The 26,865-nt window shown below is 40.4% G+C and overlaps 1 protein-coding gene across 3 annotated transcripts; it reads left to right on the top strand.

The window, feature by feature from the left end:
- The first annotated feature begins 45 nt into the window (after positions 1 to 45).
- On the top strand, positions 46 to 25,711 carry C10H16orf72 (chromosome 10 C16orf72 homolog). 3 transcript variants are annotated; one of them, XM_038419301.2, is made up of 5 exons: positions 51 to 517; positions 1,468 to 1,548; positions 6,698 to 6,973; positions 22,432 to 22,493; positions 25,199 to 25,711. In XM_038419301.2, the coding sequence occupies exons 1-5, from the start codon at positions 292 to 294 to the stop codon at positions 25,232 to 25,234; spliced, it is 681 nt and encodes a 226-aa protein (XP_038275229.1). In that variant the 5' UTR covers positions 51 to 291; the 3' UTR covers positions 25,235 to 25,711. The 3 variants fall into 3 exon arrangements, 2 of the variants coding, with proteins under 2 accessions (XP_038275227.1, XP_038275229.1); XR_005295286.2 differs by having other exon boundaries at positions 53 to 517; positions 22,432 to 22,818; XM_038419299.1 differs by having other exon boundaries at positions 46 to 517; positions 22,432 to 25,711.
- The last annotated feature ends 1,154 nt before the right edge of the window (positions 25,712 to 26,865 follow it).

Raw genomic sequence — 26,865 nt, 5'->3', positions numbered from 1 at the left:
AAAGGTGGAGCCAAACCTGCCAGTGAGAGAGCGAGTGGGCGGGTCTTTTTTGACAGCAGGTTCGGCAGCTGCCTTTCCTGGGGTTTTACTGGGTTTGGGGCGGCGTCTGCGGCTCAGTGTGGTTGGAGCCGGCAGAGAGGTTGGTGCTTGGGCGAGCGAAGGCCGAGAGCATGGGGGTGAGGTAGGAGCGGCCCGGCCCCAGCAGCGGCCCGGCTGGCCGGGAGGGCAGGCGAGCGCTGCCGAGTGACGGGGGTCTGGGCGAGGCGGCGGCGGAGCTGAGCCGGCCGGAGGATGGAGGACAAGAAGGAGGAGGGCGAGGCCGAGATCCAGGAGCACGGGCCCGAGCACTGGTTCAGCAAGTGGGAACGGCAGTGCCTGGCCGAGGCCGAGCAGGAGGAGGCGCTGGCCCCGGAGCTGCAGGAGGAGGCGGCGGCCGCCGCGCAGCCCGAGCACAAGCAGCAGAAGCTGTGGCACCTTTTCCAGAACTCGGCCACCGCCGTGGCGCAGCTCTACAAGGGTGAGCGGGGCAGGCCTGCGGGGCGCCCGGCGTGGGGTAGGCCGGGCCGGGGCAGCCATAGAGCATAGGGGAGAGGGGCGGCGCGACGCAGCGCTACGAGGGGGGGAGGCTCCGCCGAGAAGCTGGCTGAGGAGTGAGCCAGGAACCCTGCGGGGAGGGGGTGGGGGCTCGGGGTAGGCCTCGGGCGAAGCCGGAGGGGGTGTGGTGGGGACGCGGCTCCGCATAGGGGCGGTGGGGAAGGGGGTTCCTCGGGCAGGGTGAGGACGGGAAAACAAAATGGCGTAAGGTGGAGCCGCCGCCTCCGCCGCTGCCCTGGAAATCACCTTTCCAGCCCCCCTTGGGGCGGGGGAAGCCGCCGGGGATACCCGCCGCCCTCGGCCCCCCTCCGCGGTTCCTGCCTCCAGCCCTGTCTGGAGCCCCGGCTCCTCCCCAGAGATCGCCCAAAATGGCGGGGGTTGGGGGGGGGGGTGGAAGGGATCGGCCCCGGGATGGCGGCGAGGGGGCCCTTCGGCGTGAGGGGAGGAGCAGACTCCCGGCAGCGCTCGGCGACCGCCGGGGGGAGCGAGGGACTGGGTGCCTCCGCCGAGACCCACCCCGGAGGGTGAGAGGGGGTCCCTGGTGACCCGCAGAGCAGCCGAGGGGGGGACCGAGGCCTCCCGAAGGCGGCTCCTCCCGTCTAGCCCAGGGAAGAGGCACCGACAAAATGGCGAGCGCGGGGCCGGCCCCATTGTGCACTGGGCTCTGAGGGGAGGGGGCAGGACAGGGCGCTGCGCCGGCGGTCCTGGGGTACCATCGCCTATCCCGGTTCCGGGAAGCGGGCGCGGTCGGCCCAGCCACACCCCGGTCCCGGGCTGCCTCCGGGAGGCTGAACAAAATGGCGAAACCTAACATGGCCGTTCGGAGTTAGTGCCTCCAAAATAAACAGCGTGTGTGTCCTTCCATTTCTGCAGACCGGGTGTGCCAGCAGCCAGGGCTCTCCCTCTGGGTCCCCTTCCAGAATGCCGCCACCGCAGTCACCAACCTCTACAAAGGTAAGGGCCGGCCCGGGCGCTATCCCCACCCTGCTCCCAAGTGCTGGCTTTACTCATGAAATCCAAGCTGCTGCCTGAATCTTGTAACCTTTCCTTGGCCACTGTAGTTTGGCAGCAGCTAACTTTCTTTTTGGCTCATGTGAGTGACTAACTTAAGTTGTTCCACTCCTGGGCTCTCGCACAAGGAAGCTCTTAACATGTGCATGTCATCCTGATAAGCTCAGGAGAGGAGTACCATAGGCCATAGCATAGTATTTGTCAGCAATACCTTTGTATAACTTGCAGTTTTAAAATAAGTTGGTTGAAAGGCAAGATTTCATGCTCCAGATGCAAACCTCAGTGGTTGTGTGTATGGTTTTTTTTGTTTGTGTGTTTTTTGTTTTTGTTTTTTTTAAGTAAGGTTTAATGTTTGCCAATGTTGAAATTTGGTTATAGGATAGTGATGCTCATTCTTTGTTAGATCTCTTACCTGTATCCGTTAAACTAATGCTTACCTCTTTTAGTGACTACTTAAGGTGTCCAAAGGGAATCAGGAAAGTTAACTTTCACTAATATTGTAATGTACAAACAGAAGCTACTGGACTCCTATGATGCACAAAAAATGTAAAGTCATGTTTAGCAATTTGATTAGGAACTCTTTCAAAAAGTCTGTTCCTCAACTGTTACTGACAGATTATCATGACACTTAGATTTTCTACAAAGATATGCTGAGTTTAACTATCAATCTCTAGCCTCTGATTGGAAAAGGTACTTATAGGTCACGGTTGCAGAATGATCCTGCTAGGAGCAGAAACATTCAGTGACTTTCCCAAATCAGCCTTCTGAACAATGCAAACTATTGCAGTGTGGCTCTCGTTACCGTCTGTTTGCTAATGGTGATGAGTCAAAAGTAGAGCCTTTAAAAAAGGAGAACTCTAAAATAAACTACTCCTTTGCTTGTTTGTTTGTTTGTTGCATGATTTTGTTTAGCTGCATATCTGTTTTTCTTCATGTCTAGAATTCTACATGGAACCACATATATGCATGCTTTATCTTTGATTGTTAGCACTTGGCTGATTTGTCAATCCCATGGATTTGTTTTAAATGACTTTACTGAGTTTAGCAGTGTAGTATTTCTGAGAACAGATCAGGCTTCTCACCATGCAGTAACAAATGGGGAGGAAACAGTAGATGTGTAACCATTACATTGGAGACTTGCTTCTCCTTTGGAAAAATGTATATACAGTACATCTCTCTGTATCTACACTAGACCATCCATGAAGAGTTAGTGAAACAGACATTATAATTTCTGCTGTTTATGTAATTCTCCAAATGGAATGTGGGCCTGAAGGAATAGCCAGAAACACTAGTCCTAGGCTTTGACTTGGCAGCTACTAAGTGTTAATCAGCCATATTTCCCTGATGACAGTCAAACTACAGCAGAGCTTCCACTTTATCATCTATCACTACTTGATAAATAGGAGTTGTTGTGTAAATCAGAGCTATAATCTGTCTAGAATATCTACTGCCTATATATGAATTTAACCCTAACCCTCCCCACTTCATGAAGGATTTCTTGAATTCAGTTAAGAATTTGATTCAAAGTTTTGCAAGAAAAAATAAATTTATGGCATTGTTCTGCCATGATTATGTAACAGAATAACCTGAAAATACATTACCATGAAATTAAAATGATCTGGCTCTCACATGAATAAGACCATTTAAATTAAATGATTACATGATAAATTGATAGTCATTACATTACACAGCTTTTTGAAAACGTTTACCTGTTTATCTTCCAAGTAGCAGTGGAAATTACTGAGTATTTTTAGTCTCTTGTTGTGTATATCACAGCCTTAGTCAAAAGTCAGTTTTACTGTTTCCTCTATGAAGTCTTATTGGCTGTAGCCATGTTTACACTATGGGTTCTGTACTGCTGTAGCATAGATGGTTACTTTGATGGAAGGGGTGTTTCAATCAATGTCAGTAATCAGCCTCCTGGAGCAGCAGTAGCAAGATCAATGAAAGAATTCTTCCATGGTCCTAGCTGCGTCTGTGTGGGGAATGAGGTTGGCTTAACTGCTGTGCTCTGGGGTGTGAATTTTTCAGAACTTAGAAAGTGTAGACCAGGACCATCTCTGAGACAGGGGGAAAAAAAAGTCAAAGTAGGCTTGTAAAATGACACATGGGCAACATGTTTCAGGTATTTAAAACTGTCTCTTTAATGGAATACATTAAATTGCCTACATTTCAAGGGGACAGAACCCATCTGAATAAAGCTATGCACAAGGAGGGCTAGCAGGGTAGAATGTTAAACACTGATGTAATATTAAAAAGTTCTAAACGTTTTTGTTGCTCTTTAAAACTTGGTTTATTGTGGTTACTATCAAAGGTGTGGGAGGCAGTGTGCTTCATATGAAGTTGCAAAAAAGTCATCTAAGGAATATTGTATGATGAATCAAGTATCTCAAACTGCCTACATCAGGAACATCTGTTAAATGTACTTAAAGCCATTTTTTACTTGGTAACAAACTACTGGCATCTTTTTTAAAATTTTTTTTTTCCTGAGATCTGGCCCTAATGAGATCTGAATAAACAATAAAACAATATTTTTCAAATCTATTCTGTTCTTCACACCTCAATTCATCTGCATATAGTTTTCACTTAGCATTTAATCGCTCTTTGAAAATATTGTTCAATCAGTTGCAGCACTGGGCACCAAGAGTATTTTAAGTTTTTTTAGATCTACTGACAAAATGTCCATCTAAACAAAGAAAATGGGCTGTTGCTCACGAGCTGTCCTCCAGATTCTACTTGGTTTTCCCTGAAAATGGTTTGGTTGCTTGTTCAGAGGGAACACAACTTTTCAGTACCATTCCAGAAAGTGTGCTAGAGACCTGTTGGAATGTGATGTCTAGAAATCTTGTTGGCCATGACTTCACTAGGAAAAAGGGATATGCTCATTAGGATATTAGGTGTTAAGTTAGACAAATCAGTTTTAGTTTTAACACAAGTTTAGTTATTTGTAGTCTTAGCTGATGGAGCTGAACCTTAAGGGGAGTGTAGGATTGACCTAGATCAGCTATATGTTAAAACTACAATTACCTGATCTATACTATATTAAAACAGCTTATTTCCTAATGAAGGCAAGGCTTGTCCCATCTACACTAGCAGCCAATGCCTTCAGCACCATACTTTTTGGTGTTCCTTTTAACAGTGTGAATTGAGCATCCAGTCTGAATAGTAGCTATTAGACTTGGGCATCAAAATATTAATATGGAGGAGGAATCTTTCATAGGCTTACCACTTCAAATATTTTTATCGTAAAGGATGTGAAATTGTATGTGTTTATATCTACACTTTATACACATCCAAAACATATTTGGTAAATACCATGTCCCAAAGTTTTAATTAGAACGAGTTTGAAATGCTGCTAATTTTTAAACTCTGATTCTTACTGGTTGTGGTCAGAATAAACATATTTTTTTTTATATATAACACACACACGAATCAGGTAACGGGGCCTTGTAAACAAATCTTAAATGATTGTTCTACTGACCTTGATTCTCTAATATGGCAGTTTGGAAGCTGGCTTGCAGGTAAATCGTGTATAATGCTGTTTCAGTGAGAAACCTTATTTGAATAAACAATTGACATGGTTATTGACATTGGCTATTGACATGGTTTAGGCATAGGACTCTTTGTTCATAAGTGTTTCCCCAATGGGGGGAAGGGGGGGAGATACCAAAGCTTCAGAAACTCATTTAAGGAACAAGTTCTTAATTGTGTTTTTTTCTGAAAGATTAAGTAAAGGAAATTGGAGTGGACTTTCCAACATTTAGCTCCATGTCTTCATTATGGAGCAAGAGCAAACACGGTGTCTTATTTGCTTGTTCATATGCTGAAATAACTGTTGGCAAAGCACTGAGAAGAAACTGCTGTGGCAGAAACAGTAGAATGAACACAATTAAGGAGTACAGAACATTGTATGTCCCACGTAATATGTGACTATGATTTCAGTAACATGCTGATGTAGTTCTTAGTCTAATTAGTGAGAGTTATTAGAAACTCCTCTAAAGTGGATAAAATGATCTGAAAGGATCTACTAGAAAATAACAAAGTGGAAAGCACAGCATGACAACTTATGTCAGTATCCAGAATGAAATTCAACTTTATAGGAGATCTAATATCTGAGTGAGATCCAGCCTAAGATTTTGTGCACTAAACTTGTACTGGGCTTTGCAAGTAGAAGGCATGAAAGGCTTTTACAAAATATACTTTCATGGATTATGAAATACATGAATATAATTAGTCAGAGAATAATACACGATGTCCCACATGAGACAATTTACAAAAAATGAAGCTTGGAACATTGCTAAAGTACTAGTTATGCATGGCTGCCTTGAATTCAAGGGATGTTTTCTAAAGAAATCACACCTCTGAAAATTGTTTACCTAGAGCAGAAGGACAAGAGGTTTTGTGTGATAACACTTGGTATTTGGCTTGTTTCCCTAGTTTGTGTGGATATTCTTGCACACAGTGGAAGAGAATAACTTTAAAAGGGAGAATAAAAAGCCAAAACTCATTGGGGGACTTGCTCAAGTGTAACACTAGAAATTACTCTTAAATTTGTTTAAATTGACTTTAGATTTGATCTCTTCAAAGTTTCCACTGTTAAGTAGTGACTTAGCTGAAATATCATAGTTAATGCTTTAGTTTTAAACTACTTTAATTTAAACACAACTCTCTGACCCTTTACATCAAAACCTGAGTATAATCATCCTCACTTGTTTATAGCAAATACTTCTGATAGCACCATAAACACCAAGTTGAGATTGGGAACTGCAGTGTTGGATCCTATGCAAACATTGAAAAGAGACCACCCATGCTTAGCAGTTTAATATGTATAGAATATAGACTGTTTTTCTATGAAGGCAACTTTTAAGCTTGTGCATACCAATGTTTGTCTTGATTGTGTCTCTTGAAGATGTTGGAAAAGTGTTACTCTGAACCCCAACATGAGGAGGGAACTGGGATGGGCTGTGGTCTGTTGCAATCTCATGCTTGTCTAATCAGACACATGGTAACCCTTATGAATGAACAAGCAACAGACTAATTATTTTGCTTCAGATGCAACACTTAAGAACATTCTTTGTCTTCTTTTTTTCAGAAAGCGTGGATGCCCATCAACGAAGCTTTGATGTAGGAATTCAAATTGGCTATCAGCGTCGCAATAAGGATGTGTTAGCTTGGGTTAAAAAACGCAGAAGAACTATTCGTAGAGAAGATTTGATCAGCTTTCTATGTGGAAAAGTTCCTCCTCCACGAAACTCTAGAGCTCCCCCAAGACTAACTGTAGTATCCCCTAACCGAGCTACTTCAACAGAAACTAGCTCATCTGTAGAGACTGATTTGCAGCCCTTCCGTGAAGCCATAGCTCTGCATGGTAACATTAATCTTTTTCAATATTTCTTTTTTAAAGATGGGTGGGAATCCTAAATGAGGAGCATACCTTTCTGTTAAGCTTTGGGGTTTATATGGGACTCGGTTCGCTACAGTGTAACCAAAGAGGAAGTGTATCTAGCATCTTAGAGTAAAGGCTTGCTCTGAAGGGGTTGTGTTATTAACATGTTAGTTAATTGCTAAGAAGTGGTGCAATTCTAAGCGCAGGCAAAAGGTTTTCTGCATTAAGGAGCAAATCATTTTTTGAAATTGGCATCTTGTGCAGCAGTGGTCTTGTAAAATGAGTTTAGGATGCACTTGTAGCCACCCTCTTTCAGCAAAATGATTTTATGTTGAAGAAAGGACTCAAAAAATGTACCGGTCATTTACTGATCAGTGCCAGGTCTGATGATGGGGTGCAGTCTGTATCTTCAGAACCAGTTTCTGGAACATGCTCTTGAAAAGCCATACTTACCTGAGTTCTGGAAAGGAAACAGGCTTTTTATAAAAGCGTTGATCCTATCCATTGGTGGTAGAGTGGATGGCACCTTTCATATTTAGTTTTTGATGTTTCTGAAACATGGATTTCTCCAGTCACTGGAAGGCAGTTTCGTTTTCTCCTCTCTCTGCTTTTGGGAAGCCTGTTGTCTTACCCTTACTGTCCCTTCGCCTTTTTCCTAGGAAGAGGGAGTTCTTAATTCTTAATTCTTTTTAGTAATGCTCTGCTGCTTTGCTTAGTCAGTTTCCCAATTTCACTGGTTGATTAGCATCCTGACTGGTCAGGAATGGGCCAAGTGATTTGCCTTTCTTCTTGAGTGGATCAGTCAAACTTTGGTCAACTTTTCATTGCTCCCTGCCCTACTAGTGAAAGCATCTTTCAAGCCATGCTCATAGGAGAATATTTTTTACAGGAAAAGCTGTAGCACTTTGAGAGAAGCCATTATTAGTACTGCACAGCTGCCATTTTTATTTCTAGGAGTTCTCATTAAGATAATGTGATTCAGGGGTGTATGTCAGAGGAATGGTTCTTGCTGTCTAAAAGCGTATGTGTTAGTTTTAGAGAAATTGATTCGGGTACAGAATTTAGGCGTTTGAACTTTTATTTGGGCCATAATGTTCTTGGTGTGGCCCCCAAACCCTAGGAGCTGGTTTCTTTTTTTTCCCAGCCCTTACTAGGAATCAGTTTACAACTTTTCTCCTAGGTAGCTTTAATTTAACAAAGGTCCATGTTCTAATACTCGTATACCTAAATGGATGGTTACTTGTTTTTTATTGCTGGCTATTAAGTGCTTTCACCTTTTACCTTAATTAAAAATAATTCACAATGGATAATTTATACATTCATCTCTCATGTCTTCATCCTTTCAGAGTGAAACAATCCCAGCATCTCAAGTGCTATGACTTCTCTACTCAAAGCATCCTAAACCTTTTCCATTCTTTGGGTCTTCTAAAATCTTGATGAGAACACAAATGAGCAGAGTCCTTAAACTATAAAATGATGGACTGGGCCAGCCCAGAAGTAAATTACAAAATAAGTCCTGTGAGACTGAATAAATTAAAACTTGAATTAGGGAGATGAAAGCAGGACCAGGTGGAGGAGAGGGGTGTGCATGGAAATAAATAATGGGCTGCTGGCATCTTCAGTTGAGGAGATACTTAAAAAGAGTGCAGTGCTATGACACTACAGACTTGGTTATAAACTGAAAGAATTCCAATAGCAAAGCCACTGCCAAGATAATAAGTTATAGAATGTTTTGGTTTGGTCTCTCTGGTTCTGCATAACAACTCCCCTTCCTTTTGAGGGAGTCCCTTTTTGATCTCTGTGTGTGGGTCTCTTCCTGTAATGACATTGTCTCTTAACCTTCAAGTGTTTGTGGAGAAGCGGCTTAGCTGGAACCCTTCTTTTGGTCCTGGGTTTTTTTTTCCCCCTTACAGCCCCAATTAAACAAAACCAACATTCATATAGTAAACACACCAATAATTGGGTTACTGTTCATATTCATAAGTTACAGGGCAACTGGAGATGAGGGTGGCAATCTGATTCTGGTGGTGGCTACATTATGTAGGTGGCTGAATTATTTCGGATGCCTGCTAGATGCCATTCTTTAGGATTTATGCAGGCAGACTTAATAACCACTAGGCAAAAAATAGTTAAATTGCTTTAGGAGCAAGTAATAATTAATAGTAATAATTTAATAATTAAAGGGAATTCTGTGCAATTTTTTTTAATTCTGCACACAATATTTTAAAATTTATATTTTTGTCAAAATAACAGTAACGACAATATAATCACACCATTTTCAGCTGTTTTGGTAATTTATTTCAAAATATTTGTCAGCAAATAGTTGAAAATAGTGTGATTATATTAATTTTATTTGGCAAAATAACAGTATATAGAATTTTAATTTTTTTTGGTGCAGAAACCCTTGAGTACCAGGGTTCTGTGTTGTGCAATCTGAGTGCAGGCAGCTTGGTGGGGGGGTCTGGGTGCAGGGTGGATCTAGATGCCCTGGGGCTTGTTGGAGAGTTCCAACTGCAGGAGGAATGGGACTCTGCAGGGGAGTCCAAGTAAAGGTGGGTAGGGCTCAGTGGGGGGCATATAACGGTGTGGGGGAGTGAGGCTTGGTGGGGTAGGGGTCAGTGTGCAGCTGTTTGGGGGTCAGTGGGGTGGGGGTACAGGTGTGGGGGCTCCCAATGCAGGGGAAGGCTTGGTTCTGGGTATGTTGGGGAATGAGGCTCGGGGGGGGGGGGGCTTGGTATGGGTGGGGTACAGATGGCCAGGGGTATTGGTGGCCAGGGGGAGCTGCTCCCTGTACAGTGACCCCTCGTCCTGTTGTTGAGGAGTGATGGGGCCAGGAAGTGGGAGAAGGCAGTCACTGTATGGGGAGCTGCTTCCCCTGTCCACCCAGGCCCCATGTGTCTGAACCTCCCCGCACCCAACCCATACCCCATCAAGCCTCACCACCTGCACCCAAAACCCCTGCCAAGTCGTTCTCTCCCACCCCCTGGGTTCAGAGCTGGCAGGCCAGCTAGGGGAAGCTTCTGAGGTTGATCTGACCCAGCCCCAGGCTGCTCGGTGCAGGGAAGGGGGAATTCCATCTGTCTTCTCCTCTTCCCCACTCCCACCCCCCCCGCCGGGATTAACATTCCTGGCTGGCCTGGATATCCCCAGTCATCATCCCGCACCCCACCTCTTCCTAGACCCCAGGGTAACTTACCTCTCCCCTGGCTGCCCAAACAGACACTGCCACAGATGCTGCCGGGGAGGAGTGAGTGAGCACTGGTGAAGCTTGTCTTTGCTTCCCCACAGAAGCAATTTTCTGCAGAAGAGCAAAGAGAATATTTCTGCACGCATGCAGCAGTGCAGAATTTCCCCAGGAGTAAATAATTTAGAAACGGTATGAAAAAGTTCATCAAGTTCCTGTCTAGTTGTCCCTACACTTCAATTGTACTAAATATCTAGAAATGTCCTTCCACTTCTTCAGTTGACTTACAACTCTACAAGTCAATCACCCACTGGATTAGTTCCTCCTGATGCACATTTTCTGTCTCTTCCTCAGATAGTCTATCTTACATTAGTCATCTGGTGACCAGGTTTGTGTTTGCCTAGTCTTTTTTTAAAATGACTGCGTTCCTCCTGTCTGAATACATTCGACAGAATTCAAGAATCTGTCACTTTCCATATCTTTCTCCTTACCAATCTTTAGACTCTTTCGAAGATTTTTTTCAAGATTTGGAATATTGCATGCAATTTTGGCCACTGAGACTTGTGTATAATCAACCGTCTCTTGTTCTGCTAAAGCTGGCTGAAAAGCAGCACTTGTAGAAAAACGAAGAGCACAGAAGTGCACATAAGAAACATTAAGTACATGTTTGTACTTAATACTTCATTAAAAAATGACACTTCAATAAACTATCTTTAATGTCTGTTTCACAGAAGTGGGCATCAGTCCTAGTTCTTCTGGTTGGCTAACTTTTGGTTTATATGAGCAAATCATACAGTCTGCAAGGTAACAAAGTATTCGAGCATAGACATTGATTCCTATAGAGTTATCTTTGCTATGTGATACATCTGTGAAGTTATCTCTGTGTTTAGAATCCATTGAGAAGGAGAAGCTTTGTGAACAAAGGAGTAGGGAAGTGTTTGAAGTGTCTGAGTGGGTAGTTGCTGTTAGAATCTGTTTAGGACTTTCTTTTCTCTGCTTCCAAAAAATATACATTCGGTAGCCGTGGGTTAGTCTGGGAAAGTGAACAGTTCATCCCAAAATGTGTAGGGAAAAGAGAAGGTTCAGGTTCCTGCACAGTGTTCAACTTCAAGTGTTGTAAAGACCTGTGGAAATCCACTGATCTCCCTTCTTTCCCTAGCTCTACTAATACGTGAGATATGACAGGGCTCTTAGATTTCTCAGCTGGCATTCTTGTGGACTTGACTTGGAGGTTAGGCCTTTGTAGTAAAAACAAAGATTTTTGAGTCAAAGCAGGAAAAGCAGTCTACCAAATCTCTGAAAGGGGAGCAGCTCTTACTTAGGGCTGGTCTTCATTAGCGGGGTAAGTCAACCTAAGTTGCACTACTCAGCTATGTGAATAACATAGCTGGAGTCGACATAGCTTAGGTCGACTTACCACAGCTATCTTCACTGTGCTGCATCAACAGGAGATGCTCTCTGGTTGATTTGCTTTACTCTTCTCTGGGACATGGAGTACAAGACTTGACTGGAGAGCGTTCTGATGTCTATTTTAAACCGGCTTTCACTAGAACCGCTAAATCAACACCCGCTGCATCAATTGCAGCAGTTTCAATCTCCCTGGTAGTGAAGACAAGCCCCTAATCTTTGAATTGTTTTATAGAAAGTACTCCAATGTCTTGTCAGATGTAAAAGGAAATCGTTAGGTACTGTACAATGCTAAGATGAGGTAAATAAAGTACAGGCCATCTCGATGAAAACTTGTTTATGTATTATCATTGAATTGCATTAGTTACTGTAGTTTTTTCTTCAAGACAACTTGTGTTTTGCATAGGCAAAATTCTCTGATTTAACATAAGATGAAAAAAAATTCTGGAGTCGGAGAACATGCTATCATGAACCAATGGACCCCTTAATTTGTTCCCAAATCCTTGCCTTGAGCATCAGTACACTTGAATTCATACGGTGTGCTAAAGGTAGCCTTTTAAAAACTACATTAACCCAAAGATAGTCAAACACTGCCACAAAACCAAATGTGATGTTGCAGGTTGCTACCTGCTTAAGCTCCCTCTCTATGGGAATGGCTTAGCTACTTGAACTGTTTGGTATATTTTAACTATTTGACATAAACTGATGTCCAGATTGTCTTTTCCTGAAGCATGACAAGAACTGTAAATTAAGTTTTTGGTTTCTGTATTGTGGCGTTTACGGGGATGCGTGTGGTACATATGGAGGATAGGTCCATCAATGGCTGTTGGGAAGGGATGGTGTCCCTATCCTCTGTTTGCCAAAAGCTGGGAATGGGCGACAGTGAATAGATTACTTGATGATTACCTGTTATGTACATTCCCTCTGAAGCACCTGGCATTGGCCACTACTGGAAGACAGGATACTGGGCTAGATGGATCTTTGGTCTGACCCCGTATGGCCGTTCTTATGAGGCACTGTTTTATGGTGGAACTATTTTAAAGCATATTGGATCCTGTTGCAAGATTTCCTTTGCAACAAGTTTAAAGCTTCAAGAAAACTGTAGGGCCAAATTTTCAAAACCTGTATGTGTGCTTTCTCTAATTACACATGCGTGCTTCCACAACTTTGCTTTCTGCATGTGTATTCCAGTTTTCAATTGAAACTGTCAAGCCACTGTTTAGAACACCTGTTCTGTAAAGAAACTTGGTCACAAGATTGCCAGAAGTAGAAATTCACTTGGTCTTCCCCTTGTTTCCTGAACTACTAATCTCCTATGAAAGACAAGGAACGCTCAAATTTTCTCACAGAGGACACCTACATTAATGTTAGTGGACCAGGTACCTTCCTGTTTGTGATCATGCAATCAATGTTCCTGTAATAACTAAGGCTATTTTATATGGGGGAAAGTGTTAGAAAACTGTAGTGTAGCGTAGCATAGCATAGCATATCATCTTTACACACTTAAGTCTCCCTTTGTTCTCCTTTCAACTCCTTTTGCTCTCTTCCACGTGGCTCCTTGGTCTCTTTGTGCGCCCCCTCATCCCCACCCACCCACACACTTACTTCCCAGTTGCCAACACCTCCACATTCCTCTCAATCTAGAACCAGTAGTGTGGTGGTGGGAACTATACAGAACCCTAAAATAAATAGTGACTGTCTGGTAGCAGTTCCTAGTAGAGGCAGCTACTCTTTATTTAAAGACTGGCTCTTTATTTCTAGCTACTTCTACAAGCATCTGTGTGCTCTTTAATGAAGACTCTGGGAAAAAAAATAGACGCAGCTGGAGGGGAGTACCCAGCATCCTGTGACTACCAGTGCATGCTCCCTAGACCAGTATTAGAATCACTTAATTAATCACAACTCCTTCAACATATTGTACTTAAAGGAGTTTAATGCATTATCACTGTTTTCCCCCCAAAATGAGTAGGAATGGCATGCTTGCCATGCTATCTTACCCTATGCCACAGGATCTCTGTTGCAGCTTTGCTTTTCTATGATTTATTAGAATAGTAAAGTAGCACCCTTGTCTATGAGGGATCTGCATGTGACATTGGAGTTTTCTGAGGAGTAACACTATGGCTGAAATAATTCATTTTCAAGCCACTTCAGTTGTAATGTTGCTCTGATTGGTAAATGCATGGTCAGTGTATATTGTATTCTAGAGTTTTAACAGTCTCTGCTACTCCCTTCTGAATGTACTTCATCAAAAAGGAGTAACTCTGGGTCTGTCAGTGATTGGGATTCTTTCATCTCTATTCTTCTGGAACAAGTGCAGTGAGCCTCAGAGTGATGGGAGTGAAGGATCTAGGGAAACATTGATAAAGCGGATTAAATTCATCGATATCACTCCTCCAAAAACCTTCTAACAATGTTTTAATTGCTCTAGCTGTAATACTACCATAGCAAAACTAACCTGGTTACTTGATTTAATTTAGGCACCACGTCATCCCTAACCACGTTCTCTTCACCATTTGAAAAGGTCACTCTGGCTTCTCTCTCTCTAGTATATAAGAAGGATATGTAACTTTGCCTGCTAGAGATGCCAGCCTTCCATCACCCTTTTACTTTTGTATTTTGAGGGGGAGTAGTTTACTACACAACATCAATAGCAAATAGTGCTTGGTAAAGGTATATGCAGGTGAGTGGGTTGAAAGGGAAGGGCAGAGTTAATGTGTGCTGTAGTCATAAGATCAGCCATACGGGGTCAGACCAAAGGTCCATCTAGCCCAGTATCCTGTCTTCCAACAGTGGCCATATGCTAGGTGCCCCAGAGGGAATGAACAGAATAGGTAATCATCAAGTGATCCATCCCCTGTCACCCATTCCCAGTTTCTGGAAAACAGAGGCTCGGGACACCATTCCTGCCCATCCTGGCTAATAGCCATTGATGGACCTATCCTCCATGAACTTATCTAGTTCTTTTTTGATGAACCCTGTTATAGTTTTGGCCTTCACAACATCCCCTGGCAAGGAGTTCCATAGGTTGACTGTATTGTATGAAGAAATATTTCCTTGTTTTGTTTTTAAACCTGCCACCTATTAATTTCATTGATGACCCTTCGTTCTTGTATTATGAGAAGGAGTAAATAATACTTCCTTATTTACTTTCTCCACACCAGTCATGATTTTATAGACCTCTGTCAATCCCCCTTTAATCATCTTTTCCAAGCTGAAAAGTCCCAGTCTTATTCATCTTATATGGCAGCCATTCCATAATCCTAATAATTTTTGTTGCCCTTTTCTGAACCTTTTCCAATTTCAGTATCTTTTTTGAGATGGGGTGACCACATCTGCATGCATTATTCAAGATGTGGGTGTACCTTGGTTTTATAGAGAGGCAATGTGATATTGTTTGTCGTCGTATCTATCCTTTTCTTAATGATTCCCAACATTTTGTTCACTCTTTTGGTTGCTGCTGCATATGAGTGGGTGTTTTCAGAGAACTATCCACAATAATGCCAAGATCTTTCTTGAGTGGTAACAGTTAGTTAGTTTAGACCCCATCATTTGATATGTATGGTTGGGATTCTGTTTTCCAATGTGCATTGCTTTGCATTTATCAACATCAAATTTCATCTGTCATTTTGTTGCCTAGTCACCCAGTTTTGTCTCACTTTCCAGATCCTTTTATAGCTCTTTGCAGTCTGCTTGGGACTTAACGGTCTTAAGTAGTTTTGCCACCTCACTGTTTACCCCTTTTCCCAGATCACTTATGAATATGTTGAACAGGACTGGTCCCAGTACAGACCGCTAGGGAACACCACTATTTACCTCCCTCCATTCTGAAAACTGACCATTTATTCCTACCCTTTGTTTCCTATCTTTTAACCAGTTACCAGTCCATGAGAGGACCTTCCTCTTGTCCCATGACATGTTACTTTGCTTAAGAGCCTTTGGTGAGAGACCTTGTCAAAAAGGCTTTTGGAAAATCTAAGTACACTATATCCACTGGATCCCCCTTGTCCACATGCTTGCCACTTCTAAGAATTCAAATAGATTGATGAGGCATGATTTTCTTTAACAAAAACCATGTTGACTCCCAATAAATTATGTTAATCTGTGTCTGACAGTTTTGTTCTTTAGTATAGTTTCAATCAGCTTGCCCAGTACTGAATAAGATGTGTGGAGTAGAGTATTTACTATTGGTATGACACTTCTGCATTAACATAGATTGATATAGCTTTATAGAGAATGAAACCTTACTTTTGCAGTTGGTGTCATGGATTGCATTGTGGGGAGGGGCAGTAAATAGGTGGCTATATGTAGCAATAGACACTTAATGAATCCTGTTTTTCCATTGTACACTTCAGATAATGATTCCTCCTGTCTCCACTTAATTATTTTTTAAATGGACATTTAATCTCAACAAACCAAAATTTCTCTGGAACTTGGATAAATTATCCAGGAGACTTCAGTAATTGCTACTTAAACTAAATCCTCTTCCTATTTTGCTGCTGATTATTTCCCTTCAACTACAATGGTTCTCACGCTGGTCCAGAGACTTTACTGGTTGTCATCTGCATTCGAGTTACAATTTAATATTTCCCAGTGGACCACTTCTTCCAAAATGAATCTTCTTTTGCAAACTTCATGAAAGATGGGAAACCATTCTTCTACTGCATGGCACTTTGAGTTCCTTTATGAAACATGTCCTCTCTAGTTAACCATTTCAGGCTCTTGTTATAATTTGCTGATGTGTAAGGTTTTAATGTTTGTACCTGAAAATATTTGAAGCAGCCATCAAATTTTAATGTACTGCAGCTTCCGTTAATATTTTGAGATGGCTTTTCATGCTTAATATATGCATCTTGAATATTCAACTCTAAAAAGGCTCTTGATTGTACTTGCACTTGAAATACTAGTATTGTTTTCTTGTCTTCACTGGAAGACTTTGGCAATGATTAAAAAATCTGAATAATGATGTCAAGCGTTGTAACTTAATCCTGGAACTCTTCCTCTTCCTTCCTCCACTCCTAAATTGAGGGGAAGGGCATGCTGAATTTCAGTCTAAAGTGATACAGCTCCTGCTACTCAATCTCAAGCCTTTCAGTAAAGAGAAGGAAGTCTTGGCCTAATATTTCAAATGCAAAAGCAAGCAGAAGTTTTCAAAAATGCAGTCTTGATGCAGCATGAAGAGGAAAAAGTCGTCTTGCTCTAGGTTTTTCTTAGTTTCTCTATGGTGTGCACTATTATTGTTTGTATAATCATGCTTCATATTCACCAATACTTAAAATGCAGTTCTTGTGCTAAACTTTGATTGGCCAGCATTGATCATGCAATGAAAGGTCCCCTCTAATGCAACGCATAGCATGTATGAAGGTTGTGTGAATGTCCTTACCTTGTGGCTGAAATATCCTAGTTACCTGTACAGACACTAAAAAAGTTGTTAGCTTATTCCTTACTCTAGAACTTACAATAGTGAAATGTCTACAAAGCTTATATTCCTTACTAATGTTCTCTCCTTCTCACTACTGCTATCTAATATCTGTTCCTGTTAGTCTAATCACTTAAGCCATTTAGTTGCTTGGGTAGTGTTTTTAGTAGGAGCACGCTGAAAACTAGAGCCTGATGCAGTAAGGAAGATAAACCTTTAGTTTATTAAAATGGTTTCATCACACAAGGATTGTCTTATCTGAACTGGTGGGTCATTGTCCTACAACAGTTTTAATTTGTGGACCCCTAAACAATTTTTTAATGGACATGTGGACCCCAGGTTGAAAACCACTGTTCTATGGTAACAATCTTTCACAGACCCCTTAAACATAGTCTGCGGACCCTCACGGGTCCACGGACCACAGTTTGAAAACCATGCTCTACAATGTCTTGTTTCTTGTTGAATTTAAAGTATTATTCTGTTAATACTGACATCCTCCTTCAAACATCCAGCTGCCATGAAATGGCAATTTGCCATTTCAGTAACTTACCCTACAATGCATCTGTTAAACCTTCTATATTTGAATTTGGTAACATAGCTTTAAATTGTGGTACAACAGTCACCAGAACAGCAGTTTATAAGAGAACAATGAGCTGTGTTTACCCTGAGTAAAAGGATTAAATTTTGTGTGTAATGCTAGCCTCTGTTAACTGAGACAAAATTAGTAATGAGTGCTCTATTAAAGCTTTCTTAAAATCTCATTATTACAAAATACACTACAGTGTGCATATTTGATATGAAGTAGTGCAAGTTAAAGTACAGTTAATAAAGTACATCTTGTGATACATTATCATTATCTCTCCAGTGTTCTTTCTCTTTGTAGAAGTTGTTAATTCATAATCGGTTCCCCGGTCCTTGTGAATTAGCAGGCCTGTTTTGTAGTCTCATTTTAATACCTTTCTAAATGTGTCCTGGTTATTGCATGGGCATTTAAATGTACCATGATGCAAATTTATCTAAATCTCTTGGAAAAGTAAGGTGGATGTTCAGTGTACGCTTCAGGCACTACTGTAACCTTCACAACCTTGATTTTTAAAAAAAAAACAAACAAACCTTTTTTCAGGCATAACAAATGCACTTTTCAGTTCTGGGCTAGGTATTTGTTTAAAAAAAAAAAACACTTTTATCGCAGTGTTTAATTGTCACTTGGACAGACCTCTTTCAAAAAGGTAGCACTTGACAATGGTGTGTGAAACTAAACCTCAATCTCATCCTTAGAGAAATACCAAGTTAAAAGAAGCTTCAGTTCTGGCCCTTGAGTTCACCAAGTTTTGACTTTAAAATGTTCACTCTCCTCTATTACATGCACAAGTCAAACAGGCGAGAATGAATTCACATGTGAATCTTGACTGGTCAAAGTACTGTAGTCCTTTGGCTGCCATAGGTGTTGCATATAATAGTAAGTTAAGTTGGACAAGTGTCATAAGTTGATGACCATTTACGTGAACTAATGCTGAACTTGTATATTGGACAAGCCTTAGAAGAGGAGTGGAGCAAATAGCAAACTTTTTTGTTGTAAATAATTGAATTTGAAACATTTGATTTTTTTTTTTTTTTTTCCAGGATCCTTTGGGTATTCTATAGCAGAGACAACTCTACTAAAAATGTTTCTATTCATCATTTTGTGTTTTAGCTTGTAAATCTTACGATTCTTAACCAACATGGTGCAAATTAAGAACTTCACAAGAAACTTGCTTTAATACTTAGACTTATCAGTTGCATCAGTCATGCAATCAGTATTGTGACTATTTAACCAACATAACTAATAGTGCAGGCTCTATATACTTCTGGGGGAATTCTGCACAATGCAGAATTTTGCAGAAATTAACATTGTGCATGAAGAGTTTCCTTTCTCCCACAGAAATGGGCTGCAGTGTGGTTGGTTGCCAGTAGGGGCTGCCTGACCCAGCAGAGCCCAGCTCTCACATGGAAGACACTGCAGAGAGGAGGGAAGGGAGCTAGAGGGTTCCCAGCATGCCCTGATGGAAGGGGAGGGCGGTGTGCAGGGAACTCCACACAAGCCTGGGACCGAGCATCGGGCCGTTTCTCCCTCTGGATCCCTGGGATGGGGGGATATGAAGGAGGCAGGGGATGGGTGTCTGGGCTCACAGAGGGACCCACGGCTGGGCTCTGGGAGGGGAGGGGGCGGGTGTCTGGGTTCTGTGGGGGAGGAGGTGTGGGCCCTGTGGCTGGGCTCTAGGAGGGGATGGGTGTCTGGGGGGTAGTGGGTGTGGATATCTGGGGAAGGGAGGCCATCCTGTGGCTGAGCTTTGCGGGGAAGGGTTGTGGATATCTGGGCCCGGAGGGGGAGTATTTGGGCTGAGGCTCTGGAGAGAGAGGATGGTCAGGAGTATTGGTGCGGGATGGGAGGCGTGGCTGGACTCTGGGAGGAAGGGGTTGTGGGTATCTGGCCCTCCAGCTGGGCTCTGGTGTGGGGAAGGTGGCAGAGAAACAGGAACTGGGTTGTCATAGAGGTTTCTTTAACACTCTTCTCCTGGGAGAATTTTTGTGTCTGTATTGTCACAGACATACTTGTGACAGGTATTTTGAAATAATCACACCAGTTTCAATTATTTTGGTAATTTATTTCAAAATACCTGTCACAAGTATGTCTGTGACAATACAGATCTGCACATTTTATTTGTCAAAACAACACTACATAATCACACCAGTTTCAATTATTTTGGTAATTTATGTAGTGTTGTTTTGACAAATAAAATGTGCAGATTTTAAAATATTGTGCACAGAATTTATTTGTTGACGCAGAATGCCCCCAGAAGTAGCTTTCTAGTAATCTGCAAAAACTGAAAATTTATGATAGCATGCGAGTTGTAAATTCATAAGCAGGAAAAGCATCACCGTCACACTTGTTGCCCTGCACTCCTTGTTAGTAATACTATGTGCTTTTCAAAAAAGGTTTGTTATGTAACTTTGGCGGTAGTCATAGGAATAGTAAAACAAATCTTATTTTTGGGTTAAATATATCTTCAAAGTCTAAAGACATTTCTTACTTTTGCAAAATGTCTGTTCCAGTGACTCTGTGAATTGAAGCATTTATTTAATAGTGATATTTTGGTACTGGGGATGTCTTGGATTTTTATCTTGCTTTAGATACGTGTTTAGGAAAAGCACTTACTAGTGCTTTAAGCAAAAACAAGCTTCCACTAAGAATGTCAGAATTCTAACCTGTTCTTACGACCTGCTCTGTGAGGGCGCCCCATTGATTTTTATTGCTGGTTTGTGGTCATAGGGCTCAGCTTGTAGCATTTAAGCCCTTGTTCAGCATTAACATACAAGAGGTTGGTTATCCTGTTAGTATGTTTCTCCTCTCACCACCACACTGCACCTTTTGTATACCATACCCCTATCTCTGTCCTCTCACAAGAGGTTTCTGGCAACTAGAAATGGGCTTCAAAGTGCTGGCTTGTTTTCCTTTTCCTGTCTGATGCATCACCTTATTTTTGTGTTGCTATTACTGACAGTTCACTTTTGTGTTATGGGGAAAAGCAGGTATTGTGATGCTGGCACGTGTTTAACTCTAAATGCACTTCGCTCTAGCTTTCAGTAGCATGAATATCCATGGAGTCTCTGTCCATGAGTCTCAGTGCACTTAGACAGGTTTCAGAGTAGCAGCCGTGTTAGTCTGTATTCGCAAAAAGAAAAGGAGTACTTGTGGCACCTTAGACTAACAAATTTATTAGAGCATAAGCTTTCATGCATCTGATGAAGTGCACTTAGAGTACTTTATTTGCTGTTTGTCCTGTATTTTCCTTTTTTTAATGAGAACTTTTGTTAAGCTGGTGGTCTTGCAGCATAGTGCTGTAAAAACAACCCCTTTGGAAGCTTAAATAAGAACTTAATTTATTCAACAAAATTTAAGTTTATTTTAAATGCATTTGTCAGATTTCAGGGTAGTTTGTATGGACTGCTTGCAGCAACATTAGGCAGAGTTTTTTTTTGTTTTAAAGTCAAATTCCCAAAGAAAGTAGGCAGATATAATACCCCAAATAGATTGTAAGTTGACCATCAGCTCTACGTTATATATTCAAGATCCTATACTGAACTCTTTGTAACAAGTGGATGAGACTCAATAGTTGCTGCTTTACTCCTCCTCTTGCTAGAAGTGATGTGTGTTGACAATCTGGTTCTGCTGGCTGCTTTCCTTTCCGGCTGCATTGTTTTGTGCTCCGCCAATATACCTGAGTAAGCTCTTCTGCATGATATTGATTGTATTTTTCTCTGTTCACAGCTTCCATTTGATTAGCAATCATTGTAGTGAATTACACTCCCTCAAGCGCTCTTGAAATAACAAGGTGTCATGAATCTGAGCACTTGCTTATCTTAACCTGAAATTACCAGGACAATGAGTTTGTAGGGAAAGAATTGGTAGATTCATATTTTCTGTGGGAACACACAAGCCTATTGGGGCTGATCATGTATTAGAACACTCTGCTTTTGCCAAATTCTTACACTGCAGTAATATGTTCTAGTGTGCTTATGTAACAGAACGTTGTTGAATATTGCTGTAATTATCTGGAACAGTCACAAATATTTCAACGGTAAAATAGTGTTAATTCAGATAATGAAAACAGAAAAGTTCTAGTGATCACAACCTAGAAATGGTTCACAAATCTTGTATCCAAAATGCTGTCATAGGTACCTTGCCCATCTCTAAAATGTTTGCGTAGCTTTATTCAGACATCTCAGCTAAGTTAAGGACTTGTTTAAACAACTTTAATGGTATCTTTTGGCATTTCTGAGAATAAGCAACTTTAAAGTAAAACTTTGCTTTACTACTTTTGGAACCTTGTTCAGTTTGGCTGCTGTATAAATAACTTGTCATATCAACACAAGTCCTAACCAATGAAAATGTAGTTTTTTTTGTTTCCAACTTCTATGAGTAATTCTGGGAGTTGGGGCAAGTCAGATCAAAATCAAAATACTAGGACAGTCTCGAACTGGATAGTTAAAGTACTTGCATAGTAAGAATAGTTAATTTTTTAAATGGATTACTGCTTAAATTGAAAGCACACATTTCAGGATAGGTTTTCTATATGCTCATATATCTAGATTTGGGTGAAGCAGGTTTTTTTTTTGCTCACCAGTGGTTGTTGCCTATCATGAGATTGTAAACAGCTAATTTCATATGCATTTCGTAGGAAGCAACTTTAGCAGCTCTGCATGCTCGAATACACTACCTGCTGAGAAGGGGCTGACTTTCAGTGCCTACAAAGGCATACATATACACAAGTGGTAATGGAATGTGTCTGACCTATGAATTTTCTAGCATATTACAGAAACTTTAGGAAGGAAACTAGCTCATCTTCTGTCTTGCATTATTGCCTTTTTAACTTTCTTTTTCTTTTTTTCTAGGACTTAGTGGTGCAATGGCTAGTATAAGCGTTCGTTCAAGTACCCCAGGCTCTCCCACTCACGTAAGCAGTGGTTCCAATGCTAGTCGTAGGAGAAATGGACTCCATGATGTTGATTTGAACACTTTCATATCAGAAGAAATGGCACTCCACTTGGACAATGGTGGAACTAGAAAGCGTACCTCAGCCCAGTGTGGCGATGTCATTACAGACTCACCAACTCATAAACGCAACCGAATGATCTAAACTGCAAAAATTTCAAACCCACCATGCTGCTTGAAAGCCACTTGATCCTCAGAGTACTATTGAAAAGGAAACATGAGGCCATCTTCCCATATTCACTGTTTAAGACAAGTGAATTCAATAATTGCCATAAAGGAAGTTTTAGGTATTACAGTAGATGCCTCTTGTAACTACGGCTTTCTTAAACTATATTCTTAGCAGAGGACATCAGATATTGTGTAGTAGTTAGCAAGATCATCATAGGCGAACATGTATCCGTTCCAAGGCTAAAAGTGACCTTACTTGTATTCTTAAAGGGAAAGGAAATATCAGATGTTTTATTTGGTTATAGAATGCTTTGTCCTATTTCCTGCTGTGTTGAGTATTTGCTTCAACAGTATTGCCAGTTTGACTGAAATTGTCTAAAATATGACTTGGCATCTTTGTCAAATCTGCAGGCTTCCATTTTCGCAGCACTGTATAAGGCACCTAGTTTCTATATAGTAACAGTGTGCAAGTTATAAATATTGGACTGTGCCCTTTTTAGTTTTAAAAGCAGTTGATAATTCTGGTGATTGTGTGATAATGTAAAGAGGTGCTATGATGGTCATGCAATTAATACTTAATATTGAATCAATACAAGGATCTTTATTGGATTCACTTTGTGTGTGTTAGTGCTCTAAAGTAGCAATATTAAACTTTTTCCCCAATTAACTTCATAGGGTTTTACATTTTCAGTTTAAGAACATATATGTACTTACTGGTATTATCCTTGTAAACATAAACAGTGCAAACTGCACCAGTGCTGACCTAAATTTAGAGAAAGATGTCCTGTAATTGGAGAATAGGCTTTTTTGTTCAGTATTAGTGAAGGGTAGGTATTGTGTACAACCGTATCCCATTTTACATTTTGTGTGAAGTAATTGCCCATGTTGGGGAGGGGTGGGAGGTGAGGGAATGGGGAACAGTTGGAAAAGGGTTGTGTTCTGTCTGCTGATGAGAGAGATCTGGTCACTTATGGAAACTGCTTGGAGTGACTAGCTTCTGTGTGACATCATCTTTAGGATGAAGTGATGTGCAGGTTTTGCCAAGTGCTAAGACAATAACTTCTAGTTTTAATTCTGAAGAAAAGATCTTTCTTTTCAGTAAATGCAAGATAACATATTGGATGGCTTTCAAAGATAAAACCTGCTTTCTTGCAATGTCTTTAACTGAATGCCCTGATGAATATGTAAAGTTGAAAACTGGCTACTCAGTTTAAACTTAAATCCAAAAAGTCAAGTGTGGATCAAAGATGCTCCCTCTGCAAATCAGGACTGTTAAATGCAGACACTTCAAAAACTCATTACTTAAAGGAGAACAATTTCTAAGTTAAAACAGTTTTTTTACATTTAGAAATATCTGATCTTGATTTCCTCTTTGTGGCAAAGAACTTTTATTCAAAAGCTTCTGCTTATGAGGAGGGCTAAAATAGGGAGAGGTAAGGAGATGAAGAGCTGCTGACTTGATGGGGAGGAGGGAATATTTGAACTGGAGGCCCTGTCCACGCTGTAATAGAAAACAGACATTCTTTAAGCTTGCCTTACATTCACTTGTAGCTAAACAGAGGTCTAACACATGGATGAGGCCAGGCTATGTTAGAACCACCATACTGAAAATTCTATTCTAGTTTTCTGCCTTACTTAGATCATGATTTTGAACTCTGTTCTAATATATCTTGGCCACAAGTGAGTGTACGCTTAAGCAATTTATGGTAAGTTTACATTCTACTAGGCAGCCTCTGACTCAACATTCTCCTGACTGAGCAGCTGAGGCAGAGTTACAGCTGTTTCAATTTTTTATGATAAAAAGTCCTCTAACATAGAAGTTCTCCATCAAAGGTAGGGCAAAGTCCAGGATACATCATGTTATATTTTTCAAAAATTTTGGAGGCCATCTTTATAATACTCTAAGAGGAATGATTTCGTTTTTAATTTGTATATAAATCAACAGGTTTGGGAGTTTTTCAACAGTTCCATAGTACTGTGCTAAAAGTTTGCAGTTCATGGAACCGTCTAAGAATCTTTAAAAAAAAAAAAAAAAAAAAAAAAAAAAAAAAATTAAAAAAAAAGGTTAATAATCTGTTTGCAGTCTAACAGCAAACCACGTAAAAAAGCTGCCAGTGTATGTACAATTAAGTTACTACTGTTGACCTAAAGCCATAGGGCTTTGTGTGATATTTATAATTCTTTTACAAAGTATAGAACTAATTTCAATTCTATGAGACTTTGCATTTTAAACCAAGATTGACTTGTAAAACGGGGTTGTAAGACAGTAGAAAAGATGTTAAAGCAACTTTAATTCTGCAAAATGACCTACTTGTAGGATATAAGCAGAGGTATTTCTTACCCATGAAACAGAAACAGCAGGTGGGTGTCACAATCAGCCTTGAATAGACAAATGTGCCACTCAGTGATGAAAACATTCTGAAGCCCCCTTCCACTTATTAGTTGAACTTGTTCATAATTGTGCAATTAAACCAATTTAGGATATCTTTGTTTCCTTAGATCTTTGATGCCGAACATTGGGATTTCTTGATGTGAGACAGTTACTACATGTAGTAGTACTAATGTTGGAGCTCCACACTATGGAAAGTACTGGGTTAAATGTGACTTGCGCTTAAATCTATCCAAATATGACTATACATGGAGCCTGATCTGTTTTAATTTTTTTTCAAATGGAATAATAAATGCCTCTGTTTAAGTTAATGCTTTGAAGCTTTGCATTCAATTTAGTACCATTTAAACTAAATTCATCAAGCTTTTTTGATTTGTGCCATTTTTTTTGGTAAGAGAAAGCAGGCTTTAATATCTAACTGGTTGCATTAATATTTTTTTGCTTGTAACTTAAATATTTGACTTATTTTTACCATCTTCCATTGGTATTTCATTTAGCCCCAAATGTTACTTGTTCTTTAAATGTTAACCCCTCCCAAAAATGACCTAAAATGCATGTATTCACCTGATAAACAGAAGGAGAGCAGATTGTTTCTTTAAAAAAATAAACATTCAATTCCAGTACCCATGCTTTTGAAGACTTTTTTCTTGTGCCAGTGTAGGAAATTCAAATTGTGGAATATTGCTTTCAGGCACTCTATCTGAGCAAGAAGCAAGTTTCTCTCTCTTGTACAGTAAACACTCAATTCAGACCTGATTTGTTAGGGGGAAATGGATGCTTTATATTTTGCTTTCTCCTCTGACTCTACTTAACTCATACAATTGACTTGTCTTGTCACCATGTAAACAAAACTTAACATGAACGTGTGGAGCAAATTACATACAGGACATCCTGCACTGAGGCTACTGAGCTTGGCTTGCATTTTACTAAAATTAAAATTAAATGTTAAATTTAGAGCTATATTAAAATAAAATAATGCAAAAACTGTTTGGTTTTTTTGGCTGCAACTGAAGTCCTGCATTTATACTTTTACTCTGAAATGTGGTTTATCCATCTGGAGTAATAAACACTTTAAGTCATAATAAACCTAATAAAAATAAATGCAACTAATTGGACTTTCTGTAGTTTGTTAGCTTCTTGAGTAGTCCATGAGTAAGCTAAGAATGTAACAAGCCAAATCTGAAAGCATTAAGTCTTGAATACTTTATTTAAAAAGAATCTGCAGGTTCACATACCCTAAAGTGTAATTTAACGGTGGTATCTGTTCATCCTATTATAGTTACGGACTTGTTTCCATTCTGTCTATCTGGATATGAGTTTTATAAACAATCTATAGTTTTTTGTGGGCTATAATGTAGTGCTTACAACATGCCGGTTTGGGAGTTTTACATACTCAAAAGTGAGGGCAACGATGTTAGTTTGTGACAAAGCTTATATACCAATAGTACTTACACTCTGTAGTAATAAGCACATTAGAGTTATAGCCTTTTTATAGTAGGGCAATTCTAAGTGACTTAAATGGTTAAATTTCTTAATATGTTGCTTATAGAACAGTCTTCAAATTTAACCAAAGAGGATATTGATCAGTTTGTATTTAGTTATTGTGCAGAACATTTTATATTGATATTTCTAGATACTTTTTTAGATATTTTTGAACTGGTGTTTATGTCAGCAGATCCTTGGACCTCGCTAACATAGTTAATTGTTTAAAGGAATATTCAACTTTGGCACAACTTAACACAAATCAGGTTTTGTGTATAAAAAGCATTTTTACAGT

Source organism: Dermochelys coriacea, chromosome 10 (genome assembly GCF_009764565.3).
Source record: "Dermochelys coriacea isolate rDerCor1 chromosome 10, rDerCor1.pri.v4, whole genome shotgun sequence".
In the NCBI taxonomy this organism is placed as follows: Eukaryota; Metazoa; Chordata; order Testudines; family Dermochelyidae; genus Dermochelys; species Dermochelys coriacea.
This window is presented reverse-complemented; position numbering and strand designations above follow the sequence as displayed.